At 42.8% G+C, this 10,683-nt stretch overlaps 1 protein-coding gene across 1 annotated transcript; it reads left to right on the top strand.

The window, feature by feature from the left end:
- Window positions 1-8,080: 8,080 nt before the first annotated feature.
- Window positions 8,081-9,906, top strand: LOC145167372 (epoxide hydrolase 2-like). Its single transcript, XM_079086560.1, has 4 exons — window positions 8,081-8,402; window positions 8,741-8,908; window positions 9,001-9,236; window positions 9,510-9,906. Exons 1-4 carry the CDS (start codon window positions 8,115-8,117, stop codon window positions 9,772-9,774), a joined length of 957 nt encoding a protein of 318 aa, XP_078942686.1. The 5' UTR covers window positions 8,081-8,114; the 3' UTR covers window positions 9,775-9,906.
- The last annotated feature ends 777 nt before the right edge of the window (window positions 9,907-10,683 follow it).

Raw genomic sequence — 10,683 nt, 5'->3', positions numbered from 1 at the left:
CAAAAATGATGTTCTACTTTCATGAAAAGGGCTAGATCTCTTGCATGAACCCATTAAGACATTCAAGATGGAGACTTTACTGCTTATGGGACCCTTTTAGCTCTGAGGTGGCAATCCTAAGCTCACAAACGAGATTTCACCATAAAGGTCCATTCTTGGGACCAAAATGACTCCAAAACCAAACTACACTAGATCTAAGCATTCTTAGGTAAAGTTATGAACTTTATACCTCCAAATAGTCCCAAAGGATGATGCTATCCCAGATCTATGAGCTCCAACTTCCCAAGTTCTTCCTTGCCAACTTCTTCTTTTCCTCTTCCAAGCTTACACCACCAAAATGAGCTTCTTAAGGTTAAAACCACACAAGAATAAGGGGATGAGGCGTCCTAGGTTATCTCTGAGGTTAGGGGACAGATAAGGAGGCTAGGGTTTGAGCCATTAAGTTCTTTATATAGTGGTTGGCCCTAAACTTAGGGTTTCTTGACACTGGGCGTACATCCTGTACGTTGGGCGTACGCCAAAAACACCCGCGATCATTTCCTCTTATACACTGGGCGTAATCCAGCTTACGCTGGGCGTACCCACGCGCCTTCCACTTTGCATACATGGTCCATCCTTGTCATTTATTTCCATTAGGGGCCATTTTCGCCAATAACTTCAAAGAGTCATAAATCCTTCATTTTAAGTCCGTTTCCGACGAACTTTATATCCACGAAAAGGTGGCGGGAAGCCCTACGCCCCCATTAACACCTCCAAGTCCAAAACCTTCCAGATGATACCTGGGACCCATAAAAGACTGAATCGACCCTACCCTTTGGTTTCCGAGACCCCAACCGAGTACTTTTAAACTGTGTGTTACAACTCTCCCCCACTTAAACTATACTTCGTCCTCGAAGTCATGCATCACTATCCCCGGCATACGAGGCTACATGGGCATCACGGTCACAAACCCGGGAATACCCCAGTCTTCCCAAGACAATCAAAACCAACCCTCGCAGGGTTCTAGAATCCGAAGATGACGATTTCCTTGCAACCTGATCACATCCTCTCAATCTGAAACCTAAAGTCTCGAGATGGTCTGTCTCCCTGATAGACTGCCCACATCGAATCATCCTTGAACTGATTCCACCAGAGACCTGCCTAGATAGAATACTCCCACTCGTAATACCTTGAAGCTTCCTAAAGAACAAAATCATCGATCAACTGCGACTATCGAATAACAGCAATTCCACACACAGACCCCAAATCACTGAAGTCGCCCCCACTCCTCTTGCAGCCACATGGATGCTTTCCTGAAGAACAACCAGGGACCTCCCTGGTCCCAACCTATATGCCCACTGTCCGGAACATTAGACACCTACCCGATTGTTGAGCCAAAAACACACGTAGCAGTCCCCTACGTCCTTCGAAGGATACCTCGTCTAACCATAACCGCCCTATCTCCTTCGATCCATTTGATCCAACCTGATCGTGATAGGCTGACAACCTGCCACCACTGAATCCGAAAAAAGGTGGATACTACCAGAATAGTTGTAGTCTTACCTCATACCCGGTCTCCTTTGACCTACCGTTTCCTGATTCTGACATGTTGTGGCTCTATTACGGATAGATCCACCCGATACACATCACAAATGCTTAAACTACCATCATACCAACCCGTTCATCACCCTGGAATTCTGCCCTCGACGCCCTTGGCATATAAATGCCCCACATCCCGACTCACTGAAACAAAATCATGCACGAATTTCGATTTGGGTTCCTATCCAAATATGAATTGTTACCCTGCTCCTATCCAGAGATCCTTGAATCGGCATTTGCATAATGCACCACAACTTCCCGTCATCCTTTACTCGACCGATTAGTAAATACCCTTACCCGATTCCCTGAGACTACCAATCCCGCACCCGGTCCAACCAACGGGTTCTTATGAGAACCAATATCAGGGCTACCCAGTCGTATCCCTACTGAGACATGCACTACTCATCCACATGATCCTGCATCACAAGATCCAACCCTTGGCTCATCAGTCTCTACCGGTTCCATCCTAAATTCCCATAACCACCCGGGCTCGCCCCCGGATAACTGATCGGTCAATCTCCTCTGGTCCTGATCCTAACTAAGTTGTGGCTCCCCCCACAACCCTACGAACTAGCTTACCCTAGTCCAAATCACCTGAAAGAATTCGTGAATGCTACGGCACCCCCGCAGTCTTATAACACTCTCTACTGCTAGTGAATGCTACGGTTCCTCCGCAGTCTTACAACACTATACCCTAACTGACCATTAGTGAATGCTACGGCTCCCCCGTAGTCTTACATCACTTCCACCCTTGCTTCTGTCCTGGATACATGGACGGTTCTCCCCCACTCAGATTCAACTCAGTTCGCTCAGCACACGAAAACTGAAGGATTCCCAATCCTCTTTACGTTCCAATGCTCACCTTGCTGACGACCAGTGCTTACCAAAGCTAGAACACCAAAAATACCCCTGTCCAAACAACACACCTCCTGAAAACCAACTAACACTTCTTGCATCCCAACTACATCAATGACTTCAATCTCTTAAAAGTGATATCAGGCTCAGATCTCGGAGTCCAGCCAATGGATAGTCTAACCGAAATCTCAGCGAAAACTCTCTCTTCCCTCGGCAATCCCGATGGCTCTTCCAAACATAAATACTAAGGCTACTGAAAACTAGTCATATCTCCCTCATTCAAGCCCTTGAACCAACCCCGAAAATGACTGGAGCGGGTACACTCACTGCTCCTCCCTGATCGTCAGACAATCGACCCCCTTGTCGTACACCTGAACACAACGAAAATGCAACGGGCTTGCTCCCTATGGCCAATCCATGATGGCGTGGCTAAACCTGCTACACCTGTAGCAACCTAGATCACCGAACAGATTCCGACAACGACTCGGGGCAATCACGGTACACGCGGAATCCACTCCGCGAGATACATCCATCTGAAGATCTCTCAAAGATTCCTCGACATGCTGAATGGCATCTGACAACCCTTGCTAACCCAAAAAATAGCAGAAAACCGACCCGAGATCTAACTTATCACAATTCCCAAGCTATACTAATACCCGATACCCACCGGAAATGGCCGAAGATATCATATCCGCGAACATCTGGAGGAACCCTGACCACCTCGTCATGGGTTACCTCGACCACCCTGAGAACATGATGAAACACCTCATTCTGATCCCAATGACAATCCAAACCCTTGGAACGAAACTCCGCCGCGCAGTTTCTGCGAGCGTTGCACTGGATCCGACCCTGCTGGCCTCTCAAAGGCTGGTCTAAACTCCTGGGTCTCCGCCCGAGACCCTCCAATTAGTTCACCTAACCCGAACCTCTCTGCTCGAGGTACTCCAACTCGATCTCCCGCTCCCGGGCTCCGGGACCCATATCATTCAGGGTCTCGCACAATGACTCACTCACCAGGTCACTCGTCAACGACTGAACTGCAATAGCTGGAGCCACCTCTGTTCTAAACCCAGCTACTAATTACTCCCAAGACATTGTCCCAAATCCCAAAAGCGCAATAGATCACACAATCAATCCTTGCCCCCTGATACAAGAGAACCAAGGCATACCAAACCTTAGCCCCTGAGGAGTAGGAGCTAGCGCGAGAACACTTTCCATATCCTTAGTCCAATGCGAACTCAAATCCCTGGCGGTCCTTCCGCTAACTGGCTCTCCACCGGAGCCAGGACCAAACCCTGGTCCTTCCCCTTGCGTGCTCATCCGCATTCTGCATAGCAGCTATCCCCACGGTCCAATCATAACCAAGAATTCTCCTTCCCAGGCTTCTTAGATTATCCAAGACTTTCCCCAATTCGATTATGGATCTTGTGCTTTCAGTAGTACGGTCTCAATACTACCTTCCACACCTATCCATACTTTCCTCCGGAATCATCCCGAATCCTCTAAGTCACCTACTCCCATGATGTACCAAATGTCTGCTAAACAGCAGGACAATATCCACCGAAGCACCTCCTAGGCTCCCCCTAGGTTCCCAACCTACCCAGTCCTCAGCTGCTGAAAGATTCCCAGTAATGTCAACTAGCTACCTTATGCATATAGCCACATGTAGCAGAGATCAGATAATCCTTCAAGTAAAAGACTCAATCCTAGAACGGTTAGACTCAGACGAGAGCTGCGCAATAGGGCCAAATCCATCACTCTGAGATTATCCAACCTGTGCCACATGTGACCTAGCATATTCACTTAGTAGCTAGCTTACATTGCTAGAAGTCCCACAAAGCACAAAGCAAGCAGCATTCGTACAACGGAAAACTAACCAACATATTCCAAACAAACAATTCTACCTATACATACAATTCACAATCAGGTGACTCATGTCACTAATCTCATCTTGGGCTTACCCTAGGTTAATCTCCGACCCACAAACTATCATAGAACATTCGCCACATATACCACAACCCATGCTGTCCACATCCACCCTCGTTGTCGGCTGCCTTATGCATGCAAATTATACACAGAACAGGATCTAATAGACTGTTGAATAATAGACTCTACCCTAAGACCACAGGAAATAAGGCCAAATCAGCTATTCTAAGGCTATAAGATCCTAACCATATACAATTTTCAAAACATACACATTGCAGTTACAAATACCAATTATCATTCTCATTCCAGCATGACATCCAATATCCTCATGGCTACAAGCACCACATATCAGGCTAACCTATTGCTGACTACTCAGCACTAACATGCAAGTCTACCAGCTCATATAACATATACAGGCATCTCCCCTAGCCCTAACTAGCATGTGATTCACAGATTCATAATCAAATCATAACAGATAACAAATGCGGGTATTCTGGGGAAACTTACTCGAGCTCGACTTATTACATGCACCACGCCCTTTCTTGTCTTAGAAATTCTTTACTTAAAACATTTTTCTTTTGAAAGCTTTACAGATCCTCAGTCTGAGTTAAGATACACCCGAAAGTATGTCCGAATCGCTCAAACCAAGGCTCTGATACTAACTTGTAACGACTTAAAAATCAAGGGTAAAAATTTTATTTTTAATATAGTGAAAATATAGATATCATTTATTCCAAACATCTAAAACATCGTTAATTAAAAACATTTATCAGATTTCATCCCAAAATCATTCAACGCGGAAAACATAGGTGCGTGCACTGCGATCAATCCGAGCCCTTCCTTTCCAAAACGATGATACCTGAAACCAATAAACAAAACTGAAAGCACGAAGCTTAGTGAGTTCCCCAAATCATACCCCACACAATCCACATAATCACATAATCCATATTAGCTATAAAAGCTACATAAACCATATCAATCACGCAATCCATGCATACAAACATATAAGGATGCCATGTAAACCCTCCAGGGTCTTACTCCGGGTTCCATGGGAACCCCCACATGGTCTTAGCCCACTGTCATACCAACCATACATATAAGGATGCCTTGGAAACCCTCCAGGGTCTTACTCTGGGTGCCATGGGAATCCCCACATGTACTTAGCCCAATGTCATGGAAACCTTAACATGGTCTTGACTAAGGATGCCATGGAAACCCTCCAAGGTCTTACACCCTAGTGCCTCGGGAACCCCCCGAGGTCTTGCCTGCAAGCATCACAAAGACAACTAGCATATCACATACCACATAATCAACTAGCATGCTACATAACACGAAATCAACTAGCATATCACATAATGCATAATGGGTCGGCCTTGGTGCCTTAGACCCATTGGTATGGTGATGAGACTCACCTCGCACTGCAGAAGCTTCCCGCATGAATTCCTTAGTTGCTGCCCTGCCAGCTTCCCGAGCTGCCAGTACCAATCAATATACCCAATTAGCAATTGGATCCCATACGATAATCCTTAATCCATGCATGGGGTAAAATGACCATTCTACCCCTGGCCTAGTACGATCCAAACCTAGGCCCAATCCCAAAACAAAAGCCCAACACTAGGTAGGCTTTCCAAGCCCACTAGTGGCCCACTAATGGCTCAAGTTGCTCAATTGGGCCTAATCCCTCTAATGAGCCTTACCCTAAGCCCAAACATATTCTTGGCCTAAATTATCTGACTTCTGATGGCCCACTAAGGCCCAAAGACCCAAAGCACGGTCCAAACTGTGGCCCAATAGCACAAGGCCCAACTGACAGAGTACGCGGGGCGTACATCCACGTACGCTAAGCGTACTGACTAAGTGGTGCGTACGATGGGCGTACCTTCACGTACGCTCAGCGTAAACCCCCTGTTAAGTCCATTTCTCATTGAGTGCTTAATACTTCACTTCAGAAGCTACAATCACAGATCCTGGTCCTTTTCCACGTCTTAATCCATAAAGTCACTGACTTGGTGACTTTACTTGGCTCAAACAAGCCCAAACTCCAAAAATGATGTTCTACTTTCATGAAAAGGGCTAGATCTCTTGCATGAACCCATTAAGACATTCAAGATGGAGACTTTACTGCTTATGGGACCCTTTTCTCTAAGGGTGGCAAACCTAAGCTCACAAACGAGATTTCACCATAAAGGTCCATTCTTGGGACAAAAATGACTCCAAAACCAAACTACACTAGATCTAAGCATTCTTAGGTAAAGTTATGAACTTTATACCTCCAAAGAGTCCCAAAGGATGATGCTATCCCAGATCTATGAGCTCCAACTTCCCAAGTTCTTCCTTGCCAACTTCTTCGTTTCCTCTTCCAAGCTTACACCACCAAAATGAGCTTCTTAAGGTTAAAACAACACAAGAATAAGGGGATGAGGCGTCCTAGGGTATCTCTGAGGTTGGGGGACAGTTAAGGAGGCTAGGGTTTGAGCCATTAAGTTTTTTATATAGTGGTTGGCCCTAAAATTAGGGTTTCTGGACACTGGACGTACGATGGGCGTACATCCTGTACGTTGGGCGTACGCCAAAAACACCCGCGATCATTTCCTCTTATACGTTGGGTGTAACCCAGCTTACGCTGGGCGTACCCACGCGCCTTCCACTTTGCATACATGGTCCTTCCTTGTCATTTATTTCCATTAGGGGCCATTTTCGCCAATAACGTCAAAGAGTCATAAATCCTTCATTCTAAGTCCGTTTCCGACGAACTTTATTTCCACGAAAAGGTGGCGGGAAGCCCTACGCTCCCATCGACACCTCCAAGTCCAAAACCTTCCGGATGAAACCTGAGACCCATAAAAAACCGAATCGCCCCTACCCTTTGGTTTCCGAGACCCCAACCGAGTACTTTTAAACAGGGTGTTACATCGTGTCACATTGGAACGAATTTTACACAAACTTTGAAAAGCAATGGGCTAGCGGAGAAAGTGAATCGAGTTTGTTGAAAAAAACACATGCGACATTCCAGGATGACGTGTTAAAGCCTTGTAAGTTCATTCATGTGTGGGAAGTTGTCAATAGAAGCATTAGGTGGAAGGAGTCTGCAACACATCAAGACATTGCTTATCTACCAAAAAGAAGTCGAACATCTTCATATTCGAGCTCACAACAAATGTCATCGGATGGTCCCATAGGAGTTGATCTTAATGATGATAATGGCGACATAGAAGAAATATGTCTTGCCTCCTTGTCCCATGGGTAGGGATAAAGGAAAAGTGACATCGTCAAATTCGTCGGTCGGAACGGAAGCATATAGCTGAAACCGTCTGACTCACAAAATATTTGTTGTTAATGCAAGATTTGAGGCACCTTGACTGCGAAGATCGGGAGGAAGCGGTTAAAGCGGTGAAGGTGTTGATCTTAATTTTATGTTATTTAAAAAGTTATTATTTTTTATTGAAATTAAAAAAAAAAATCATAAGTAAAACCATCACCACACCATAGTTCATAGGTAAAAATTGTAAAAAAAATATATAAAAACTAATTTGAAGCCTATATTGCACAGTTTTATTATTGGCAAAACCATCACGGTACCCTTCAACATAACTATGAACTCAAATTTTCTACAAACAATTTTTTTAGAATTTTGAAACCCAACTTTATAACAAAAAAAATATATATAAAAAATATAAATAAATAAATAAAAACAACCCGCCTTGTTGGATGCATAAAAAGAAGTATCACATGGAACACACACAAACACTCTGGAGATGGATCAAATTGCACACAAATTCCTACAAGTCAACGGGCTAAAGCTTCACGTGGCTGAGCTCGGCTCCGAGTCCTCGCCGGCGGTGATATTCCTTCACGGATTCCCGGAGATATGGTACACTTGGCGCCACCAGATGATTGCCGTCGCAAACGCCGGTTTCAGAGCCATTGCACCCGACTTCAGAGGATACGGACTGTCCGATTCGCCTGCAGAACCCGAGAAAGCCTCCTTCGACGACTTGATCAACGATACTGCCTCTATCCTTGATTCTCTCGCCATTTCTAAGGTATGCTGTTGCAAACTTCATGATTCTACCTACACACAGTTGATCGATAGAAAATCTCGGCTCTAATCTTATGTTAAACTCCAAAAAGAATCACAGATGCATTTAATTTCTTCGATAATTTGATATGATTTAATTTAAGGGGCTAGGTCAAATTGTTTGTTAGTACATTGTATATAAGTTCATATGTCTGCGTTGACTCGTTACAACTGAAACCAGATTAAACATTTGAAATGATTAAATTTTGTGCAATTGATTGAAAAAACGTACCAAGGAATTGACTTTCACAGAATTCACATGACACTGACTTACATTGATCATAATTGTTTGAACATTGTTAGGTATTCGTAATTGCTAAAGATTTTGGAGCAATGGTTGCCTACCCATTCGCCCTTCTCCACCCACACAAAGTAGCAGGAATTATAGCACTTGGCTTGCCCTTTATGCCTCCAGGTGCCTTCACGCATCATTTTGTCCTCCCAGAAGGCTTATATGTCCGAAGATGGCAGGTAAACATTATGCCCTTTATATTAACATCTATCAAACTATGAATTCCATTTTTCCCTTAAATTTTGAGCCTGTTTTTGCAATTTTCATTTAGGAACCCGGAAGAGCTGAAGCTGATTTTGGTCGATTTGATATCAAAACAGTAGTGAGAAACATTTATATTTTGTTTTCCCAAAGTGAAATGCCAATAGCCAATGAAAACGAGGAGATAATGGATTTGGTCAAACCCTTGACTCCTCTACCCTCTTGGTTGACCGAAGAGGATCTTTCGGTTTATGTGGATTTGTATGAAAAGTCTGGATTTCGAACCGCTCTCCAAGTTCCCTATAGGTAATTAACTGGATCTACCCACGGGTGACTGCAATTAATAGCTACGTATAATATCCTAATAATAATAATAATAATAATAATAATAAAGTTTAAATTTCATTGTTAAAATAATTTTTACAAACTACAATTCCTAAACAAAAAGAAAATTGAAAGTACAATTTTGTAATATTGTAATACACAAGAAAACAAAGGTATGTTGTTATTTCTTGCATTTAGCAGATAAATGCACGAAAATGATATCCTAGTTCCATTTCTTGTTAATCGTTGTTGCAGATTATTGCAAATGGTTGGATCCACATTACAAGATCCTAAAATAGAAGCTCAAACACTGTTAATTATAGGTGAGGAAGATTATGCGTTTAAAATTCCTGGATTGGATGAATACGTAAAGAGTGGGGAGGTGAAGAAGTATGTACCGAATCAAGAAACAATATATGTGCCCGGTGGATCTCATTTTGTTCACGAGCAATTCCCCGACCACGTGAACGAATGCATACTCGCTTTCCTTGATAACAACAAGCATCGTGTGGTAGTTTAGCTCATTTGCATAAGTGAAATTACAAAAGAACCCTTACAAGTGTTTGTTGTTATTCGTAGGTACACCGAATACATTTGTATCGTTTATTTGTCTATGGTTTTTTTAATCAAGTTAAATGGGTGGGTTTTTTTCTTTCTTTTGGTACAAATTATGAAAAAACTTATATGTTTTTTTAAAACTACTCGTACTATAAAGGGGGTGAAAACCCACACTGCTTAAGTGTGGGGTTGCCTCGGGGCGATGTGGGTGTGGGTGTGAGCGCATACATTGCCCATTGGCCAATATATTGTTATTTTAGTTAGGGGCAGGTCATTTTAAACAAATATAATCTATTAGCTTAGAGCATTTCCAACCTCACTCAAATTTATAGAGTTACTCTGTATTTTGTAGGGCTGTAAACGAAACGAACCGAACGAATACGAACGAGAGTTGTTCATGTTCGTTCGTTTAAGTTAGCCGAATAAATGAACGAACACGAACGAATAAACAAATGAGTTTTCTTATTCATGTTTGTTCGTTTAAAAAATTACATTGTTCATGTTTGTTCGTTTATATTCGTGAACATGCTAAACGAACAGAACAAATATAAATGAACAGAGATAAACAAAGATAATTGAACATATATGAACATAAACAAACATAAAATATACTAATGTAATCAAACATAATTGAACATATATGAACATAAAAGAAACTTAAATGAATAAACATAAACCAACGTTCACAAGACCATTTTTCATGTTCGTTCATTTAACTAAACGAACGAGAATGCATGTTCGTGTTCGTTATTTATTAAATAAACGGACTTCTACTGAACGGTTTACAAACAGTTCGTTGAACGTTCAGTTCATTTATGTCGCTATTAATTTATGTAAAATATAGAATTAATGTGCTCTAACCCTACTCTAT

This window comes from Lactuca virosa, chromosome 1 (assembly GCF_052849685.1).
Source record: "Lactuca virosa cultivar CGN04683 chromosome 1, Lactuca_virosa_CGN04683_v6, whole genome shotgun sequence".
NCBI classification, from domain to species: Eukaryota; Viridiplantae; Streptophyta; class Magnoliopsida; order Asterales; family Asteraceae; genus Lactuca; species Lactuca virosa.
Note: the sequence above shows the minus strand (reverse complement) of the source record. Positions and strands in the feature narration are given on the sequence as shown.

Bases quoted from the DNA above. Each gene is read 5' to 3' on its own strand.
- LOC145167372 (XM_079086560.1), top strand. From the start codon at position 8,115: ATGGATCAAATTGCACACAAATTCCTACAAGTCAACGGGCTAAAGCTT. The intron at 8,403-8,740 runs GTATGCTGTTGC...GAACATTGTTAG, and splicing joins ATTCTCTCGCCATTTCTAAG to GTATTCGTAATTGCTAAAGA. The intron at 8,909-9,000 runs GTAAACATTATG...ATTTTCATTTAG, and splicing joins TATATGTCCGAAGATGGCAG to GAACCCGGAAGAGCTGAAGC.